The following is a 23231-nucleotide window of genomic DNA, read 5'->3' as shown; positions in this document are numbered from 1 at the left end:
AGAACGAAAAATCACATTCTTGTTCCCATTTGTGCATATAGGGGAGTTTGTTTTGTTCTATGTTATTAATTAGATTAGAGTATATTTCTGATATCAGTCCAGTTCTTCTTGGTGACTTTAGACATGTTTTCGAAGAATGATGGTGGGTGTGAGTTTGTTATTTGGAAATATGTGCTAAAGAAGTGTCTGATGTAGAGGAATTTATTAAATTTAGTATTGGGGATCTGATGTCTAGATTTAAGAGAAGAGAATGATATGAAGTTGTTGTGTTCCCCATTGTATTTCCCCATAAGATACCTGAAATAGGTATGGTAGAATTGAGTCTTTTTCAAACCTAACCCATGGGATCTTGGGGTTGGGAATATGCCATTGTGCAATTTGTGACCATCTTGCGGCTAAGTAATATAACCAGAAATCTGGGAGACCCAGACCTCCATTCTTTTGTGATTTATATAATACTAAACTCGATAGACGTGGGTGGGAATTTAACCATATAAACTTGTTAATCTTTGGAATTTAGTAATAATTACTTTATTTAGTCTAATTGGGAGTGCCCTAAATAGGTATAATACCTTTGATAGAATTGTCATTTTAACCACTTGCCGACCGCCGCACGACTATATACGTCGACAGAGCGGCACGGGCAGGCAAAAGGACGTATATGTACGTCCTTGCCTGCCCGCGGGTGGGGGGTCCGATCGGACCCCCCCCCGGTGCCTGCGGCGGTCGGCAAATCTCCCCCGGCGATCGGAGGTGAGGGGGAGGCCATCCATTCGTGGCCCCCCCCTCGCGATCGCTCTCAGCCAATGGGATCATTTCCCTGCCTCTGTATTGTACACAGAGGCAGAGGAAATGATGTCATCTCTCCTCGGCTCGGTATTTTCCGTTCCGGGCCGAGGAGAGAAGACTGCAATGTAAGTGCACCAACACTACACACACAGTAGAACATGCCAGGCACACAAAACACCCCGATCCCCCCCCCGATCGCCCCCCGATCCCCCCCCAATCACCCCCCCCCCCCCTGTCACAAACTGACACCAGCAGTTTTTTTTTTTTTTTTTTTTTTTTCTGATTACTGTATTGGTGTCAGTTTGTGACAGTTACAGTGTCAGGGCAGTGAGTGTTAGGCCCCCTGTAGGTCTAGGGTACCCCCCTAACCCCCCCTAATAAAGTTTTAACCCCTTGATCACCCCCTGTCACCAGTGTCGCTAAGCGATCATTTTTCTGATCGCTGTATTAGTGTCGCTGGTGATGCTAGTTAGGGACGTAAATATTTAGGTTCGCCGTCAGAGTTTTATAGCGACAGGGACCCCCATATACTATCTAATAAATGTTTTAACCCCTTGATTGCCCCCTAGTTAACCCTTTCACCACTGATCACTGTATAACCGTTACGGGTGACGCTGGTTAGTTTGTTTATTTTTTATAGTGTCAGGGAACCCGCCGTTTATTACCGAATAAAGATTTAGCCCCCTGATCGCCCGGCGGTGATATGCGTCGCCCCAGGCAGGGTCAGATTAGCGCCAGTACCGCTAACACCCACGCACGCAGCATACGCCTCCCTTAGTGGTATAGTATCTGATCGCATCAATATCTGATCCGATCAGATCTATACTAGCGTCCCCAGCAGTTTAGGGTTCCCAAAAACGCAGTGTTAGCGGGATCAGCCCAGATACCTGCTAGCACCTGCGTTTTGCCCCTCCGCCCAGCTCGGCCCAGCCCACCCAAGTGCAGTATCGATCGATCACTGTCACTTACAAAACACTAAACGCATAACTGCAGCGTTCGCAGAGTCAGGCCTGATCCCTGCGATCGCTAACAGTTTTTTTGGTAGCATTTTGGTGAAATGGCAAGCACCAGCCCCAGGCAGCGTCAGGTTAGTGCCAGTACCACTGACACCCACGCACCGTACACCTCCCTTAGTGGTATAGTATCTGAACGCATCAATATCTGATCCGATCAGATCTATACTAGCGTCCCCAGCAGTTTAGGGTTCCCACAAACGCAGTGTTAGCGGGATCAGCCCAGATACCTGCTAGCAACTGCGTTTTACCCCTCCGCCCGGCCCAGCCCAGCCCACCCAAGTGCAGTATCGATCGATCACTGTCACTTACAAAACACTAAACGCATAACTGCAGCGTTCGCAGAGTCAGGCCTGATCCCTGCGATCGCTAACAGTTTTTTTTGTAGCGTTTTGGTGAACTGGCAAGCACCAGCCCCAGGCAGCGTCAGGTTAGTGCCAGTAGCGCTAACACCCACGCACGCACTGTACACCTCCCTTAGTGGTATAGTATCTGAACTGATCAATATCTGATCCGATCAGATCTATACTGGCGTCCCCAGCAGTTTAGGGTTCCCAAAAACGCAGTGTTAGCGGGATCAGCCCAGATACCTGCTAGCACCTGCGTTTTGCCCCTCCGCCCGGCCCAGACCAGCCCACCCAAGTGCAGTATCGATCGATCACTGTCACTTACAAAACACTAAATGCATAACTGCAGCGTTCGCAGAGTCAGGCCTGATCCCTGCGATCGTTAACAGTTTTTTTGGTAGCGTTTTGGTGAACTGGCAAGCGCCAGCGGCCTAGTACACCCCGGTCGTAGTCAAACCAGCACTGCAGTAACACTTGGTGACGTGGCGAGTCCCATAAGTGCAGTTCAAGCTGGTGAGGTGGCAAGCACAAGTAGTGTCCCGCTGCCACCAAAAAGACAAACACAGGCCCGTCGTGCCCATAATGCCCTTCCTGCTGCATTCGCCAATCCTAATTGGGAACCTACCGCTTCTGCAGCGCCCGTACTTCCCCCATTCACATCCCCAACCAAATGCAGTCGGCTGCATGAGAGGCATTTTTATGTCCTCCCGAGTACCCCTACCCAGCGAACCCCCCCAAAAAAGATGTTGTGTCTGCAGCAAGCGCGGATATAGGCATGACACCCGCTATTATTGTCCCTCCTGTCCTGACAATCCTGGTCTTTGCATTGGTGAATGTTTTGAACGCTACCATTCACTAGTTGAGTATTAGCGTACGGTACAGCATTGCACAGACTAGGCACACTTTCACAGGGTCTCCCAAGATGCCATCGCATTTTGAGAGACCCGAACCTGGAACCGGTTACAGTTACAAAAGGTACAGTTACAAAAAAAGTGTAAAAAAAAAAAAAAAAAAAAAACACAAACAAAAATATAAAATAAAAAATAATAGTTGTCGTTTTATTGTTCTCTCTCTATTCTCTCTCTCTCTATTCTCTCTATTGTTCTGCTCTTTTTTACTGTATTCTATTCTGCAATGTTTTATTGTTATTATGTTTTATCATGTTTGCTTTTCAGGTATGCAGTTTTTTATACTTTACCGTTTACTGTGCTTTATTGTTAGCCATATTTTTGTCTTCAGGTACAGCATTCACGACTTTGAGTGGTTATACCAGAATGATGCTTGCAGGTTTAGGTATCATCTTGGTATCATTCTTTTCAGCCAGCGGTCGGCTTTCATGTAAAAGCAATCCTAGCGGCTAATTAGCCTCTAGACTGCTTTTACAAGCAGAGAGAATGCCCCCCCCCCCCCCCCCCCATCGTCTTCCGTGTTTTTCTCTGGCTCTCCTGTCTCAACAGGGAACCTGAGAATGCAGCCGGTGATTCAGCCAGCTGACCATAGAGCTGATCAGAGACGAGAGTGGCTCCAAACATCTCTATGGCCTAAGAAACCGGAAGCTACGAGCATTTTATGACTTAGATTTCGCCGGATGTAAATAGCGCCATTGGGAAATTGGGGAAGCATTTTATCACACCGATCTTGGTGTGGTCAGATGCTTTGAGGGCAGAGGAGAAATCTAGGGTCTAATAGACCCCAATTTTTTCAAAAAAGAGTACCTGTCACTACCTATTGCTATCATAGGGGATATTTACATTCCCTGAGATAACAATAAAAATGATTAAAAAAAAAAAAAAATGAAAGGAACAGTTTTAAAATAAGATAAAAAAGCAAAAAAATAATAAAGAAAAAAAAAAAAAAAAAAAAAAAGCACCCCTGTCCCCCCTGCTCTCGCGCTAAGGCGAACGCAAGCGTCGGTCTGGCGTCAAATGTAAACAGCAATTGCACCATGCATGTGAGGTATCACCGCGACGGTCAGATCGAGGGCAGTAATTTTAGCAGTAGACCTCCTCTGTAAATCTAAAGTGGTAACCTGTAAAGGCTTTTAAAGGCTTTTAAAAATGTATTTATTTTGTTGTCACTGCACGTTTGTGCACAGTTGTAAAGCATGTCATGTTTGGTATCCATGTACTCGGCCTAAGATCATCTTTTTTATTTCATCAAACATTTGGGCAATATAGTGTGTTTTAGTGCATTAAAATGTAAAAAAGTGTGTTTTTTCCCCAAAAAATGCGTTTGAAAAATCGCTGCGCAAATACTGTGTGAAAAAAAAAAATTAAACACCCACCATTTTAATCTGTAGGGCATTTGCTTTAAAAAAATATATAATGTGTGGGGGTTCAAAGTAATTTTCTTGCAAAAAAAAATAATTTTTTCATGTAATCAAAAAGTGTCAGAAAGGGCTTTGTCTTCAAGTGGTTAGAAGAGTGGGTGATGTGTGACATAAGCTTCTAAATGTTGTGCATAAAATGCCAGGACAGTTCAAACCCCCCCAAATGACCCCATTTTGGAAAGTAGACACCCCAAGCTATTTGCTGAGAGGCATGTCGAGTCCATGGAATATTTTATATTGTGACACAAGTTGCGGGAAAGAGACAAATTATTATTATTTTTTTTTTTTTTTTGCACAAAGTTGTCACTAAATGATATATTGCTCAAACATGCCATGGGAATATGTGAAATTACACCCCAAAATACATTCTGTTGCTTCTCCTGAGTACGGGGATACCACATGTGTGAGACTTTTTGGGAGCCTAGCCGGGTACGGGACCCCGAAAACCAAGCACCGCCTTCAGGCTTTCTAAGGGCGTAAATTTTTGATTTCACTCTTCACTGCCTATCACAGTCTCGGAGGCCATGGAATGCCCAGGTGGCACAAACCCCCCCCCAAATGACCCCATTTTGGAAAGTAGACACCCCAAGCTATTTGCTGAGAGGTATAGTGAGTATTTTGCAGACCTCACTTTTTGTCACAAAGTTTTGAAAATTAAAAAAAGAAAAAAAAAATTTTTTTTTTTGTCTTTCTTCATTTTCAAAAAAAAATGAGAGCTGCAAAATACTCACCATGCCTCTCAGCAAATAGCTTGGGGTGTCTACTTTCCAAAATGGGGTCATTTGGGGGGGTTTTGTGCCACCTGGGCATTCCATGGCCTCCGAAACTGTGATAGGCAGTGAAGAGTGAAATCAAAAATGTACACCCTTAGAAATCCTGAAGGCGGTGATTGGTTTTCGGGGTCCCGTACGCGGCTAGGCTCCCAAAAAGTCCCACACATGTGGTATCCCCATACTCAGGAGAAGCAGCTAAATGTATTTTGGGGTGCAATTCCACATATGCCCATGACCTGTGTGAGCAATATATCATTTAGTGACAACTTTGTGCAAAAAAAAAAAAAAAAAATAAATAAATTGTCACTTTCCCGCAACTTGTGTCAAAATATAAAATATTCCATGGACTCAACATGCCTCTCAGCAAATAGCTTGGGGTGTCTACTTTCCAAAATGGGGTCATTTGGGGGGGGTTTGTGCCATCTGGGCATTTTATGGCCTTCAAAACTGTGATAGGTAGTGAGGAGTAAAATCAAAAATGTACGCCCTTAGAAATCCTGAAGGCAGTGATTGGTTTTCGGGGCCCCGTATGCGGCTAGGCTCCCAAAAAGTCCCACACATGTGGTATCCCCATACTCAGGAGAAGCAGCTAAATGTATTTTGGGGTGCAATTCCACATAGGCCCATGGCCTGTGTGAGCAATATATCATTTAGTGACAACTTTTTGTAATTTTGTTTTTTTTTTTTTTTTTTTTTCATTATTCAATCACTTGGGACAAAAAAAATGAATATTCAATGGGCTCAACATGCCTCTCAGCAATTTCCTTGGGGTGTCTACTTTCCAAAATGGGGTCATTTGTGGGGGTTTTGTACTGCCCTGTCATTTTAGCACCTCAAGAAATGACATAGGCAGTCATAAATTAAAGACTGTGTAAATTCCAGAAAATGTACCCTAGTTTGTAGGCGCTATAACTTTTGCGCAAACCAATAAATATACACTTATTGACATTTTTTTTACCAAAGACATGTGGCCAAATACATTTTGGCCTAAATGTATGACTAAAATTGAGTTTATTGGATTTTTTTTAGAACAAAAAGTAGAAAATATCATTTTTTTTCAAAATTTTCGGTCTTTTTCCGTGTATAGCGCAAAAAATAAAAACGGCAGAGGTGATCAAATACCATCAAAAGAAAGCTCTATTTGTGGGAAGAAAAGGACGCAAATTTCGTTTGGTTACAGCATTGCATGACCGCGCAATTAGCAGTTAAAGCGACGCAGTGCCAAATTGTAAAAAGTGCTCTGGTCAGGAAGGGGGTAAATCCTTCCGGGGCTGAAGTGGTTAATTGCTGTTTAAAGTTTTATGCTGTGTATCATTGAAATATAAATTAATAAAAGAAAAAAAATGGTACACCAACCATGTGTTGCAGTCAATTTCCACTGACTCTCCAGGAGCGTATTCTTTTCCTGCATGAGTACATGGACATCTGGATGGATAGATGCAGCTGGAATCATGGCGGACCTAGAAATCCAACAAATAGCAGTACTGTCACTGTTTCTTTGTTCAGCAAAGTACAAAAAGAGACTTCTATATGAAGGTCTAAACAAGTCCCCAATCCAGTTACTATGTGATACACAAGCTTCATAAATGAAAGAAGAAGTAGGGCCAAAGCTCTTTTGACCCTACTTTTCCTGTGCGTCACAGGTGTGCAATTAGTTCTGCACTCCTGTGGCCTGTGTTAAGCCAACAACGGACTAAAATCCACTGTTGGCTGACATCACTCAGCCGGTCCAGGCTCTGGAGGGATCCAGACTTTTATGTCAGGATCCACACAGATTCCTGACCGGCAGCTGTCTCAGCCTCTCAGCACACTGCTCCCGCCCCCTCTACAGGTGCCTGGTGCTCCAGTGAGGGGCAGAGCAGAGAGCTGGTGACTGACAGTCACCAGCTCTCTGCTCACTGAAGGCCGAGAACTGAGCAATCAGCAGTCTTTGATCTCTTAGTTCTCGGTTTTAAAGGCAACAGGGGACACAGGCAGCATCAGCCTGATGACAACCTAGGTAAGTATGTATGTTTGTTTTTTTCATTTTTAAACTTCTCTTTTGAACCAAGAACTTTCTTTAACTTCCCTGACTGAGCCAAATCTTCCTTCATTTGTGTCTCACATTTCACTTTCCAGACACTGCAGCTTACAATGGGAGGATTTCAGCAGCAGAGGCAGTGCTGCCAATCCGGAAAGCCATGGCATGATAGGTGTGGCCAGATTCTGACTGACAAGCTACAGGTTCCGCCCCATGCAACATTATTTCATTCTACTGTACCACACAGCAAGCACTGCCTACATGAGAGTGGAAACTCTGCTCTGAGGCACTGCTTCAGGAGCAGTGCAGCATTATTGTCACACCATCATAGGAAGATTCATTAGGTGGACTGTATTGGAAGGGGATGCTAAAAGAAAATGCTAAGTACAGATGGATTTAAAATTAAGTGCTGCAGCATGTATTTTTTTTTAATGGGAGGCCATAGTTCTACTTTAAGGCTTGAACTCTAAAATTTTGACATAAATTCGAAGGCTCAAAACACTATTGCCTATTTAAAGTATAAACAGAAGCAAATAATATGTTGTTCACAAAAACATTTTGCATTTCTGCTTTTGTTGCTTTTGTTGCCAGAATCGGCTGGCACCTGATTGACTGTTTTAGGGCAATGATATATACTGTGTTAAATTACAATCTAGGCTTATGAGTACAGCAGTGTGATTTGTATTCTTTTCAAGTTTTGACTTACATTTAAAAAAATGGCATGCTGCTCCAAAAATGTACTAGTGTGGAACAATTAGTTGATACCCCCTAGTTTAGGGCTGTAATTCTGTATTCTCTGTTGGAGAAGTTTAGGGCTGTAATATATTATCAAAAGTATTGGGACACTTTCTTTTACACGCATATGAACTTTAATGGCATCCCAGTCTTAGTCCGTAGGTTTCTATATTGAGTTGGCCCACCCTTTGCAGCTATAACAGCTTTAACTCTTCTGGGAGGGCTGTCCACGAGATTTAGGAGTGTGTCTATGGGAATGTTTGACCATTCTTCTGGAAGTGCATTTGTGAGGTCAGGCACTGATGTTTGAGGAAAAGTCCTGGCTTGCAGTCTCCGCTCTAATTCATCCCAAAGGTGTTCTATTGGGTTGAGGTCAAGACTCTGTGCAGGCCAGTCAAGTTCCTCCACCCCAAACTCACTCATCCATGTCTTTAATGGACCTTCCTTTTGACAATACAGTGTATGTCACTGCTCAAATTGGAGGTGAAAGTGTAACCCTTTGTCCCAGAGCAAGGTCACCGGTCACCTATGACTAAGCCCCGGTGCACAGGGCAAAATGCATCAAGGTGTACAGTTTGGTGGAGACATGTAGGCTGATGCCGCTCTTTATCATTTGTTCACCTGGGCTGGTTGGGAGTAGTGGCGATCCTTTCCTCTTTATATTTACTAGCCCACTGCTTCTAAAATATTATAGGAGCCATACTGTGCACTCATTTCTACCTTTTTTCTATTTCCTAAAAGTTCAAAAAGCGTGTATCTCCAAAAGATACCAGCACAGCACATCAGGTATATGGGCTGTCATCCCCATCCCCAGAGGAGTTAGATTGTGGTTCTTTTGGCCTGTTGATGGGCCACTGTTCTGCATTGTACTCTTGGATGTATGGGACACATGGGATACATGACAGATGACCATACAAGGGATTTCCCTGCCCATTTTAAACTGCAGAAAGTGTATTCTGTCTAAAGCCTCATACAGACGATCGGACTTTGTACAAACTTTCCCGTGGATTTTTGTACAAAGGGCATCAGCCGTAAACTTGTATTGCATACACACGGCAGGACTTTTTCAGCCAACTTTCACCAAATCACGTGGTTTTTCTGCTCTTTACAGCCACCTTTGGTCAACTTCTGTATTGTTGTCTGATCTTTTGCATTGGTTCTAAGCATGCATGTTTGTACTTTGTACAAAAGTCCTACGGTTTTCTGTACACACGATCGGACTTTGCTCCATCGGACTTTTGTTGCTGGAAAGTTTGTCCGTCCGCACAGCCAATAAAAGTCTGATGAAAACCGAAAAAGTTTGTACGATGGAGCGTACACGCGGTCAGATGTTGCCTTAAAACAGCTAATTTGCATGTTTGTTGTCAAAAATTCCGATCGTGTGTATGGGCCTTTAGACGTTTGGTTTCTACAGTACTCTTGTATCCTGCCCAGCTCCTGGTGGAGTCTTTTGTTCCATTGAGTACTTTCAGTATGGAGCCCTCATAATCCCAGCACTGGTGACTTAGGGAAGACAGAAAGGACCACCCAGCCTGACCTAACCAGCACTCCCTAAAATAGTCCCACACCTGTCACTGGCTTAGCTTGCAATAGTCTCAATTGTAATCACAATGAGAAGGTCTGTTTCTGGGAAATGTTGATGTGCAGGTTAGAGGAAAGAGAAGTCTGCGCCATAAAGTGACCATTCAAAAGTTTACTAAATTAATAAAAGTTGACAAGTATGCATTTCATGAGGAGTTACTGCACACAGATTTAAAGTTACAAACTGTCCATAGTAGAGTTCACACAGTAGAGTTAGGAGGAGAGGCCGGTATCTACAGGAGGTGTCCCAGAGTCCAGCATCCAGCAGAGTGATGTGAGTAATCCTTTAGCACCACCAGACTTCCCCGCCAAAACAGAACCACCACAGTAAAAGTCTGGTAAATACATCCTGAGCCTTGAAGGTCCAACCACAGAAAATACAGGTGACCACTTTCCCAGTAACAGCTACCACTCCGTTAGCTACCCGCTAAACTAGTGGCCAGCTAGGGTAGATACCACAGGCCACATCTGTGCCCTACCTTACACTTTCACATAGTCATAGAGGCTGTTGTATAACACCTTTCAGCAGATCTCAAAACCAGCAATAGTTTAAGATGCAGAGGAACTTGAAATGAAGCGGAGGAACCTTTGGAATGAATTTGATAGCCAATTTCAAGCCAGGTTTGCATCATGGATAACCAGACCTCACAAATTAATGAGCACAAATTCCAACAGACATGTATCACCCTCCTACCAGGCTGCTAAATTTTTTTTTTTTTGGTTAGCAAAATTTTGTTTTGCTCTCCTGTAACCAGCAAAGCTTTTTCATATGTGATTGTTTTAAGCTGCTCTGGGCTCTGCAGAGCTTTATTGCCGACTATGCTCAACAGGATCCCAATCACTACTGAGAAAGTCTGCTCAGCCACAAAACCCATAGTTGCCAACTGTCCCGGATCTCACGGGACATTCCCGGGACTTGGACGCCATTCCCGAATCTGTGGTGTCCCGGTAAATGTCCCTAGAAATCCGGTTCTTCACGATTTTCGCCGCCGCTAGAGGTCCGCGGCCGGCGGAGACATTGTCTCCGCCGGCCGCCATTTTAAAGTAGTTCAGGAAGATGTCTGGGAGGGGCTAGACGGAGCTCCTGCGTCGTCGCCCACCCTCCGCCCCGCTCCGCCTCGCCCCGCCTACCCCCCGCCCCGCTGCCAATTTGATATGGAAAGGGGCGGGGTTCTAGCCATGCGGACACTGACTACTAGGACACCTCTGAGGTAGGGGGGGCGCACGGCTCTGGGACTCCTGATGCATAGTTGCCAACTGTCCCAGATTTCCCGGGACATTCCCGGGACTTGGACGCCATTCCCGAATTTGTGGTGTCCCGGTAAATGTCCCGAGAAATCCGGTTCTTCACGATTTTCGCCGCTGCCGCTAGAGGTCCGCGGCCGGCGGAGACATTGTCTACGCCGGCCGCCATTTTAATGTAGTTTAGGAAGATGGCTGGGGGGCTAGACGGAGCTCCTGCGTCGCCGCCCACCCTCCTCCTCACCCCGCCTACCATGCTTCTAGCCATGCGGACACTGACTACTAGGACACCTCTGAGGTAGGGGGGGCACCGCTGTGGGACTCCTGATGTGTGGGGGGGCGCACCTCTGTGGGACTCCTGATGTGAGGGGGGGCTCCACTGGGGACACCTGAAGTGGGGGGGTCCGCCGGGGACACCTGGGGTGACGGGGGGCTCCACTGGGGACACCTAATGTGAGAGGGGGCTCCGCTGGGGACAGCTGATGTGAGGGGGGCTCCGCTGGGGACAGCTGATGTGAGGGGGGGGCTCTGCCGGGGACACCTGATGTGAGGGGGGCTCCACCGGGGACACCTGATGTGAGGGGGAGCCCCGCCGGGGACACCTTACGTGAGGGGGGGCTCTGCCGGGGACACCTGATGTGAGGGGGGCTCCGCTGGGGACACCTGATGTGAGGGGGGGCTCTGCCAGGGACACCTGATGTGAGGGGGAGCTCCGTCGGGGACTCCTGATGTGAGGGGGGGCTCTGCCGGGGACACCTGATGTGAGTGGGAGCTCCGCTGGGGACACCTGATGTGAGGGGGGCTCTGTCGGGGACACCTGATGTGACGGGGAGCTCCGCCGGGGACACCTGATGTGAGGGGGAGTTCTGCCGGGGACACCTGATGTGAGGGGGAGCTCCGCTGGGGACACCTGATGTGAGGGGGGCTCTGCCGGGGACACCTGATGTGAGGGGGGAGCTCCGCTGGGGACACCTGATGTGAGGGGGGGCTCCGCTGGGGACACCTGATGTGAGGGGGGGCTCCGCCGGGGACACCTGATGTGAGAGGGGGCTCTGCCAGGGACACCTGATGTGAGGGGGAGCTCTGCCGGGGACTCCTGGTGTGGGGGGGGCTCCGCCGGGGACTCCTGGTGTGAGGGGGGGCTCCGCCGGGGACTCCTGGTGTGAGGGGGCTCCGCTGAGGACATCTGATGTAAGGGGAGCTCCGCTGGGGGCACCTGATGCAAGGACGGACTCTGCTGGGACATCTGACGCAAGGACGGACGGCTGGTGGCAGGCGACGTGGCTAGTGACACGCTCAGGGATCCCACTGATTCTGCATTATGGTGAGTTGAATGATTTAATTTTATATTACAATGTAATAATAGAAATAATGCACTTCAATCATCCTGACACCATAACAACCATGGTGCTGGGATGATTGAAGTGCTAACACCAGGTGTTTGGAGTATCTTTATTTGCTGATTGTTAAACTTTCTAGAATACACATATTTTTATTGTGTATGATCTGGGACTGCTGTCCTGTCATTTCCCTCTCCCCCTCTCCCCCTTTCCCCCTCTCCCCCTTTCCCCCTCTCCCCCTCTATCCCTCATTCATCTCAGACTCTAACCACACCCTCTTGAGCCACGCCCATTTAAGCCACACCCACTATGTCACGTAAACCACGCCCATATTTCGCATTTGTGTATTTTCCTGAGCCATACAAACGAATGCCCAGCCCCTAATTATTGTACGGCTCCGCCTACAGCCACAAAAGTGTCCCACATTTTTTTTTACAGTGTTGGCAACTATGCAAAACCCTTTCAGGGATCAAGAGGGGTGTCACTGAAGACCTGCCTTGGGAGTACACAGGGAGAGCCTGCAGTGCCGGGACAAGGTCATCCGGTGCCCAGGGCGAAGATGGCAAACTGCGCCCCCCCCGTTTGTAAAGAAGGAGCGACTTATAGTGGGACTATGATAGTGACATTAACTGGAACTGACTAACGCCCACTGACATCACCAGTGACACTAAGGCTCAGTTCATACCTAGGCATTCCCAATTCCCAAATCACCGGACGGACACGCTTGCGATCCTGTTACTTTCAATGGCAGCCCAATCGTGGTGCAATTTTGTGGCAACTGTCCCCTGACAAATCGCAACAAAATTATGGGGATCCTGTTGCCCAAAAGAAGCTCCGGAACGCCTAGGTCCTGAATGTAGCCTTATACACTGATCAGTGCTAATATAATGCACCAACACTGTACTAATGACAATGGCTGAGAAGGGGTTAACATCTAGGGGCATAAAAGGGGTTAATTGTGTGCCTAACCATGTGTAATGTGTGTACTGTGTACTGATTTTTACCATAGACTGATTTGCTTATTTTTCCTGCTTTGAAAGCGAACATTCCCTCTGGACAGAGCCCTGTGTTGATTGTCAACACAGGGCTGTGATTGGACACAGCCAGTCAATAGGTCCCGGCCATGAATCATTGGCCATGATCTGTTGACAAACTCCCACTGTGTCAAATTACATGGGAGTAGGCGGGCAGGGGCATGCACCTGAAACCGTAAGCCTAGGTTCACACTGTAGCGATGCGAGAACCAGTGCGATTCCAGCAGCAATTCCCGCATCGCATCTCTCCCACAGGCAGTTCACACTGCCCTCTGCAAACCGCTACGGGTGTTAATATAATGTTAAGGACACCCCCATATCAGATCGCAGTGTGAACTGTGGATTTGAAAAGGAATTGGATCGCATGGGTGAAAACACCCATGCAATCCGATTCCAGTGCGGGGAAAAATAAGTCCCTGCACCTTTTTTGTGTGAATCCAATGCAAGTTCACTCGCGTTGCACAGACATTGCATGTGATCGGCACTGCAGTGCGGGTGTGAATCACATGCGATGTCTGTGTTCGCTACAGTGTGACCCTAGGCTGAAACAGGCAGTGACATATGGGTATGTCGCGGTGCTTGCAGCTGCCACCCCGTCGCAGTATATGTACCGCGATTGGTTGGCAAGTGGTTAATTACCAATGGTATTTGTAATATGCAGCATGAAGGGGTTAATTAACACTGACACTGGTGCCACTAATGCAGCCCAAGGGGGTTAATTAACTGCCACTTGTCACTAATGCATCAGTGACAATACACATTAACCCCTTCATAATGCATATTACGAAAATACCATGGGTAATTTATTAACCACCACTCAGCCACCCAAAAAGGAATTAACCATCTGCAGATGGCTTACTATATTGCTTAGTTTCTCCTCCTCTCCTAGATCACACTTGCAGCTCTGGCATCACTTTATGCTACTCTTCACTCCCGCTTTCCAGCCGGCCTCTCAGTGACGTCACGCCGGGACGGGACTAGGAAATGCCTGTCGGGTGGAGATTACTCCGCCTGACAGGGAAGTGAACTGAAGGGCTCGTCCTAGGCTTGTGCCGGGTACAGGAGCGCACTCGGCACATCGTTGCATCTGACTGGCTGCAGTATTCTAGTGCAGCCTGTGTATAATAATCCAGGCACCACTGGCACTTCACCTGCGCCCCCCTTCCTCTATTAAATTGTCCTGCCCGGGGCATCCGCCCCTTCTGCTCCTGCCTTGTACCGGCCCTGAGAGCCTGTCTGCTGGAATCAGAGAGTAATGTTCCAAGCTAAAGGGACACTGTGAGTCCTGGCCCAGAGACAGAGAGAATTTCAATGACTGTTTTTATCATCCCTGCTGAAAAACTGACAGGCAGACCTGATCAGACAGCCCATGCATACCTCCCAACTTTTTGAGATGGGAATGAGGGACACCTATCAGCAAAAGTATTCAGGCATAGGACACACCCCTTGCCACGCCCCCTTAAAGGAGAATTGTACAAAAAAACAAGATTGGTTAAACCCACAAAGTGCTTTTTTTTACCAATACTATTCCTTTATATTGGCTTTGAAATTTACAGATGCGGCAATTTAGAAATCAGATGAAAGGTTTAGGGCTGGAAAACACTTTTTGATAGATAAAAAGTGCATTTTATTATCAACTCTAAAGATCAGACCAAAATGAGGGACAAATGAGGAGAAATGAGGGACAGAGGGACATTACTCGAAATTCGGGACAGTCCCTCGAAATCAGGGACAGTTGGGAGCTATGCCCAAGTGAAAGGGGCCTTAGAGTAACAGGCAGCTCCAGCTGCATAAGCAATCCAGAGTACCTGTGTGAATGTGTCCTTAGGGCTCATTCACACGTGAGGTTGGGGGGGGGAGTAAAAACCAACAGTTGTGCTGCGCTTTTACTGCCCACCAATCGCTACCCTCTTTAGCAAGGTAGGCAGTGGCTAGAGATGTACAAATGCCATGGCTGTTATGCTATGCTTCGCAGCCATGGTAGAAATGATACCCCTGGCAAACAAGATCCATTCAAATGAATAGTAGAGCTCTGCAAGTGCCCCACAGCCGTGTGAAATGCATGCGGTTGCAGCACGGTAATGGGAGGTTAAAGCAGGCACCACCTGTCAAAAGTTCTCTGAAGAGCCATCCAAATGCTGACCACAACATGCTGAATGAGCCCTTATTTTTTTCGAATTACTTTTAGTAATTACCGCTATGAGTCCTTTGCATGTTCACAGCTGGTTGGCCACTGTGCATGCGCAAGATGCGCTGTGCCCTGTGACTGTGTTGTGGGCAGGGATGGGGGGGAGGAGAACGTCTACTTGGATTGCCTAGGGTGGAGGAGGGTTGAAATGCCATATGGTTTTGGAAAGAAATGACAGGGACATTTTCCTGTTGATTGCTGAAAGCGTTTTGCACAGTTTAACAAGCCTGGTTTCTATATCATCACACAGAGGAAAGCCTAGGCTGTTGCAATAACATCTTTCAGAGATTTCCAAACCAGCAATAGTTGGATATCCGAACCGAATGTTAAAAGTCATATAAGTGCTCCATTATGCTGCACATTGTTACTGTAGTGAGGGCATTGTGAAATTTAAAACAGAACTTTGCAGAGTCCCTAATATAATTCTTTAAATCTAAGTCGTAATGAAGTATGTCTATTGTAGCCGCCACGGCTGTTTGTGTTCACAGCCATGGATTTCTGAGCCTTATATGTCTTCCTCTCTTTCTCACAATCTTAATAAAATATTTTGAAGATCAAGAAAACATAGCTATCATTTCAGACAAAATGATGGTTTCTGTCACATGGTTGCCACCTAGTGGCAAAAAAAGAAATTTATACCTACTAAAAACATTTTAGTTAGCAATAGTTTGGGTCTCTGAAAATCATTCTTAAAAAAAACAGTATTTGGCTACATTCACACCACTGCATTTGGTTGCAGTGTGATATGCTTATATTCATTTCATTGTATGATGCACTTTGCTGCAAACTCATTGTAAGGATCCTGGAAAAGCCCTCTTAATAATTACACTGCTTTGTGCTATTTGTAAAAACCTAAGTCTAGAATACCCCTTTAAGTTTAGTATTGCTTGTGCAGTTAATAAGCTGAAATAAAAGCTTCTATAGATACTCATTCTCTTAGCATTATTTTAATATAAAGTTCAATGTTGAACCTGTGATTTGGCACATTGCAATTTGATTGGTCTCTTTGGATCACACTATTTTGCATTTGATCATTGCTTCTTGCACGGTTGTGTCGAATAAATCATCTATTGTACCTAAAGGAATTCCAGTTGCCTATTTTAGTCAATAAGAATGGGCAGAATAGAATGCATTATTCTGAAAGAACTCAAGATAAAAAAATTAACATTTAATTGGTCAGAAAAATGATGGATGATACTGGATTGGCTTTTACAGGCACCCTCTTTCCCATAATTTTAGGTGACAACATAGGTCATTATATTTTAACTGGTATTACTAATTAATCAGCCACCAATCAGCACTGGACCTGCTCTGGAAGTTTAAGGCTGGGATCACACTGCCGTACGGAGCGGCTCACAGCAGGGGTCCGGTGCGGCCCTGTTCTCTGTTTCAGATGCAATTTCAGCCCGAATTTTTGCCTGAATTCGGACCTGAAATGGATCAGAAGATTCGCAATAGTGTGAACCCAGCCTTAATCTGGTAAGTTCCTGTAAGAAAATATCTGCTGTTTTGGTTAAGAACACAATAACACAAAAGGCTCAGACAGGTTCATCTATGGTGTGTTAAGAAAAAAAAAATCCTTGTTGCTTATAGAGACCAATCAGGACCCTTGTTCATTTTGTAAACCATGGACTGTAGAAAGGACAGAGAAAGGTTGACTGCTTGCTATGGGCAACTAGAAACTATGCCTATAACACACATCCAACATCAGCCCATAATATTTCACTACAAGAGAGAAAATCTTCCTTAATGTAGAGGCCCTTGGGACTGGCTGTGAACTCGGTCATTATACGTCTATAACAAGTCTGCTGACCTCGGCGTGCTTCGCATTACGCATCTGTAAAACGGGGGAACCGCACACAAAACCAGATGTGCTTTTGAGTTTAACCTCCATAAGACTATAAATCACTTGTCACTTGTACTGTATGTGTTCTGGATTAATTCCATCTGTCAACTGGAAGGAAAAACTTTAATTATTGTAGATTCCTACTAATTCGGTGGACTAAGGCTGTGTGATATAAAATTCGAGGTTGGAAGAACTACAGGATAAGCAGAGGGGGAGATTTACAAAGACAGCCGCAGGGAAATCCAGTAGCAGCTTGAGATAAATTGAGGCAAATTTACTATCAGCTTGAAGCTTTATTAATGAATTACTCAGCTAGCAAGCTGCCTGTGTTCCCGTTAGGAAGATTTCCATGTTTTCTCTGTTCTGGTGACTTTGAGGGCATTGCCTAGATCTTCTTTGTTTCCCTTTCTGGGGTCAATTCTCCCCACTATATAGCCAAATGTTTGTGGACCTCCTCCAAATATTGAAATCAGGTGTTTCCATTGAGGGGTCCTGGTAATACTACAGCATACAAAGACATTTTAAACAATTGTGTTTTTCCATCTTTGTTCCAACAGTTTGGGGAAGGATCCTTTCTGTTCCAGAATCACTATGCCCCTGTACATAAAGCCAGATTCTTCAAAAAAAAAGTTTGATGGAGGAACTCAAGTGGCCTGCACAGAACCCTGACCTCAATCCTACTGAACACCTTTGGAATGAATTGGAATTCTGATTGCAAGCTAGATCTTTTCATCCAACCTCAGTATCTGACCTCATAAATTAATGGGTACACATTCCCACAGACATACTTCAAAGTCTTGTGATAAGCCTTCCCAGAAGACTGGAAGCTCTTACAGTCATAAAGGGGCAGAGAGATGTAACTCCATAATAACTACAATCTACAAACTGTTGGCCAGGACAGGGCATGTCCCCATCAGATCATCTTTAGTGCAGCTGAGCTGTTAATAGAGACTGTTAACCCCCACATCACCGCCATATCAGCAGCAGGAAGAAGACAGGGCACCCCTGCAGTAAGGGCCCTTTCACACTGGGGCGGGGGCAGCGTCAGCGGTAAAGCGCCGCTATTGTGGCAGTTTTACCCTCCCCCGCTAGCGGCTGAGAAAGGGTTAAAAACCACCGCAAAGCGCCTCTGCGGAGGCGCTTTGCCGGCAGTATAGCCGCGCTGTCCCATTGATTTCAATGGGCAGGAGCGGCGAAGGAGCGGTATACACTCCGAAAGGGCCCTAAAGATTTCTATAGAATCCAGCAGCCTGCACGTCCTGGGAGATACTTAATAAGACCCCTTTCACACTGAGGCAATTTACAGGCGCTATAGCTTTAAAAATAGCGCCTGTAAAGTGCCTCTCCTCCCACTCCAACGTGAAAGCCCGAGGGCTTTCACACTGGAGCGGTCAGGCTCGGTTCACACTGGGGCGACTTGGGATCCGACTTGTACGCCCTCAAGTCGCCCCAAGTCGCCCCAGAAATAGTTTTGATGGGAGTTAACGCTAGTGTCTTAATAGACACTACTGAAGTCGCTCCGACTTCAGAGCGTACTCCCTGTATTACTTTGATCCGACTTGGTAGGCGACCTGTACCATAGAAATCAATGGAAGTCGCCTCCAAGTCGGATCTCTCTGTAAAGTCAAGCGACTTTGCAGGGAAAACCCCTCCCTCCCCCCCTCCCTCCCAGAGAGCTGATTGGCCACAGGCGAAGTCGCCTGTCATGGAGGCGACTTCAAGTCGCCTCGTAATTTGCCGAAGTCGCGTCGGAGTTGCGTCGAAGTCGCGTCGAGGTCGCGTCGAAGCCGCCGTGCAAAGTCGCGCTAAAGTCGTGTTGCCCATGTGTGAACCGACCCTCAGGGTTGCCACATCATCCCTTTATTCCAGGACACATATGAATTACACAGATTCTAAGGCTGATTTAATACAGATAAGGCACCAATTGAGTTTAATTACCACCTTAATCAGCCACAGAACCTGTGTAATTAATGTGTGTCATGGATTAAAGGGATGATGTGGCAAACCTAGGAGCGGTGCGCTTGTAGGACGTCGAAAAAAGTCTGCTAGCAGAGTCTTTGAGGCACTTTAGGAGCAGTGTATATACCGCTCCTAAAGCGCCGCTGCCCATTGAAATCAATAACCAGCGCTGTCGAAGTGGCGGCAAAGCGCCTCTGCAACGGCGCTTTACCGGTGTTTTCAACCCTTTTTAGGTCCCGCTAGCGGCCAAAAATCACCGCTAAAACAACGGTAAAGCGTTGCTAAAATTAGTGGGGATTTACCGCCGACACCCGGGCGCTGCGAGTGTGAAAGGGCTTTTACAGATAAGTAAATCTAATCTTCAGCTTAGATTAATTCCACTTTGGTGGGAAAAAAAGTTAGCAAATAAAAAAAAATAATAATATAGCGTATACAATTACGACAATTGTAACTGAAAGTTATTAAAAATCTCAACGAAAGTGGAGTTACTCTTTAAAGTATTGTATAACTAAAGGCAAAACTTTTTTTATTTTCGATAGAGTGAAGAGGTAAAAGAAACACTTGTCAGTTTTTATTGCCATCTGTGCCCCCCATTAAGGAGATTCACTCTCTCTATTTGTCCTATTTACCATTATCATTGGAAGTGAAAGTAAAAGAAAATCCCAAATTTTCAGGTTGTTCCCAGAAAAGTAATAGTGGGTAAATCGTCCCATCAGGACACTAGTTCTGGTGACCTGGGGGACCCCAAGGAATTCCCTTAATTTGTAGGGATTTCCTCTGACTTCCTGTTTGGCTATGGGACAGGAAGTGAAGAGAAATTTCTGCAATGGGACACAAATGGCGAAAAAAAAAATGACAGTGACCCTAACCCTCCCTTGCTCTATCCAAAATGAAAAAAAAGTTTTGCCTTTCAGTTTAGTTCTACCTTAAAGCGGAGATCCACCAAAAAGGAGAAGCTCCACTTGGTCGCACCCTGGTTTTGACAGGTACCCGCTCCCTCTTCCCGGTAGGATCGCCACGCAATCTCTGTCATTTCTGGCCCCTCCTCCTTCCCCCCCGCTGCCTTCTGGGACCTGCGTTTGTCCCAGAAGATGACGGGACCATTCAGAAGGCGCAGCGTGACTCGTGCATGCGCAGTAAGAAACCGACTGTGAAGCCTGAAGGCTTCACTGCCGGTTTCCCTTACTTGCAATGCTGGCGCCTGCAACCGAAGCCGATGGACAAATCAGCTTGGGGTGCCGACATTGTGGGATCCCTGGACAGGTAAGTGTCCTTATATTAAGAGTAATGCCCTGTACACTTGAGCAGATTTTTCGACCGGACTGGTCCGACGGACCTAATCCGGCGGACAATCCGACCGTGTGTGGGCTTCATCGGACCTTCAGCGGACTGTTTCTGTCGAAAATCTGACGGACTTTAGATTTGGAACATGTTTCAATTCTTTACGTCGTAACTCCGCCGGACCCAGTTCCTATAGAAAAACCTGCTCGTCTGTATGCTAGTCCGACGGACAAAAAACGACGCTAGGGCAACTATTGGCTACTGGCTATGAACTTCCTTATTTTAGTCCGGTCGTACGTCATCACGTACGAATCCGTCGGACTTTGGTGTGATCGTGTGTAGGCAAGTCCGTTCGTTCGAAACCTTTGTTGCCGAAAAGTCCGCCCGTGCATACAGGGCATTAGCAGCTACAGTATTTGTAGCTGCTGACTTTTAACTTTTTTTTTCACAGGCTGCAATTCCGCTTTAACCTCCCTGGCGGTATGATTATTTCGGATTTTAGGTGCTAAAAGCGGTACAATTATTTTGCATGGAAATTTGGCGTTTTATATTGTAGGTCTGTAAATCTTAACAATAACACACTTAAATCTGTCCAAACAAGAGTCTAGTAGATATCCCGGGTATGATAAAGTTTGAAACACAAAAACATAAATTATAATATAATAAATAAAAATAAATAATTAAAAAAAATTAAAAAAAATAGTAATAAATTTCCCCACAATTCACTATCGCTCAATTCTGCAAGTGTTCTAATTTACTATCGCTGTTTTCTAGCTGGTCTAAAGCCACTTTTGACGTAAAGGGACACTTTTTGGTTGCTATGGACAATCTCCAGTTTCCAGGCAGAAAGAACAGTGTATATCATGTAAAACTGCATGCAGGGCATGGGCCAAAGCACTGGGGACAAAAGGGATGTGAAATCATTTCATACAGTACTGTAATCTGTAAGATTACAGTACTGTATGTGTTATGATTTTGACATTTTTTTGAATTTGCCGCCAGGCTCCGCCCCCGTGCGTCGCGCCGCTCGCAGGGAACGGAGCCTGGCACGGAGAGGCTTCGGAGGAGGACGGAGCCCTCGGACACTGCGGGGGACATCCCAGGATCCCGGGGACAAGGTAAGTAACGCTGCCCCAGGATCCTGCAATGCGATCCCGAGTGTGGCTCGGGGTTACCGCTAATGGTACTGAATTTTAACCCCGAGCCACACTCGGGAAACCCGCCAGGGAGGTTAAGACTCCTCATTCCTCTTTTACACTGCTACTGTGGGCACTAGTCTTTCTGTTAAGTACAGCTCTACTTGCTGTACAGGGGGTCCCCTAGTTACAAACATCCGACTTACAAACGACTCCTACTTACAAACGGAGGGAGACAACAGGAAGTGAGAGGAAATCTGCCCCTAGGAAGGGAAATTCTCTCCTGTAAGAGCTATTATGGGGAAAAGGTACCTCCACTGATGCTTTATCACCAAGGCTTGTTTCCACAACAACCCAAAATTTTCAAAATCCAATTGTCATTGGGACAGAAAGTGAGGTGAAATCTTCTGAACAGGGGCACAGACAGCAAAACAAATGTTACAGGGGTGATGATAACCCTTCCCTATGCTATCCAAAAAGCTTAAAAATAGTTTTTTTTGGCTGGAGCTACAATTAAAAAATGTACCTGTTCCGACTTACAAACAGATTCAACTTAAGAACAAACCTACAGTCCCTAACTTGTTTGTAACCCGGGGACCCCCTGTATATGTAAAGGAAAATAACATTTTTGGAGGTTCTTACCATTCCTTCAGGGCACAGGCAGCCAGAAATACAGAAGGAGCTTGGGCATTCAAACTCATAGTTCTGGCAAGTTTTGGTACATTCGGTTCCTCTTATGGTTGGATCATCCGGTGAGCAAACCACTTTCCTCATTGGAGGTCGGCACACCAAACTTCTTTTTACTGCAATTTACAAAGGAAATTAAAATAGTTATGTAGGCCGTTATTACATGAAATGAACAATTTAGTCTTCTCCAAAATTTCGTAGAAATAAGCCTCAAACTGCCACACAGATTGTTTGTAAACCAGAAAATCTCATTGGCTTTGTTTTATAAAAAAAAGCCATGTGATCACCATGTCAGTGCTAACATAACAGCCAGGCAATTAACATTTTCAAAAGCAGGTTAGCAATAATAGTTAAACCATGGCTGGTTTCTTTTGAATCTGAACTTCAGGCAGCTACAAAAGGCAAAATAACGCAGCTCTGTATTCACTAATGCACCACTGGGCTCCATTCACACTTGTATGACTCCAAAGTTGCGCAGATTTTGGAGTGCAACTTTGACGCAACTTTGGATGGGTGCCACTTGGATATGACTTTGGCTTTGACCAGTGATAATGGACAACTGTTGCATTATATAACATTCAAGTATGACTTTCATGCAACTTTTGAGGGTTAACATTGAAGTCTATGGCCCTCAAGTTGCATGAAATTAGGACCAAAGTAGTGCATGAACTACTTTGAAGTTGCTGAAACTTTAAGTCGCCCATATATGAATGGTTATCAATGGAAAACATGAGGAATGACTTGTCATGCGACTTTAATGTCCAAAGTTGCATGACAAGTCGCACAAGGGTGAATGGAGCTTTAAATGTATTTTTTAAAATGAAGCAGTGTTTGAAACTGGATTTGACCTGGTACCAGCCCCTTGCAGTCAGTGTAAAGCAGAGTCCAGACTGGGAGAGGCAGAAGAAGCAAAAAGAGCTGCAGAGCTCAT

At 45.7% G+C, this 23231-nt stretch overlaps 1 protein-coding gene across 1 annotated transcript in view; it reads right to left on the bottom strand.

Moving 5' to 3' along the window:
* Window positions 1–23231, bottom strand: part of VWF (von Willebrand factor) — a 363569-nt gene that overhangs the window by 270387 nt on the left and 69951 nt on the right. Inside the window, exons 18-19 of the mRNA XM_073621285.1 lie at window positions 22256–22416; window positions 6608–6711 (exon numbers count right to left, since the gene is read on the bottom strand). Of these exons, the coding sequence (XP_073477386.1) occupies window positions 6608–6711; window positions 22256–22416 (265 nt within the window). The remainder of the gene's footprint in view (window positions 1–6607; window positions 6712–22255; window positions 22417–23231) is intronic.

This window comes from Aquarana catesbeiana, linkage group LG03, assembly GCF_042186555.1.
Source record: "Aquarana catesbeiana isolate 2022-GZ linkage group LG03, ASM4218655v1, whole genome shotgun sequence".
Lineage (NCBI taxonomy): Eukaryota > Metazoa > Chordata > Amphibia > Anura > Ranidae > Aquarana > Aquarana catesbeiana.
This window is presented reverse-complemented; position numbering and strand designations above follow the sequence as displayed.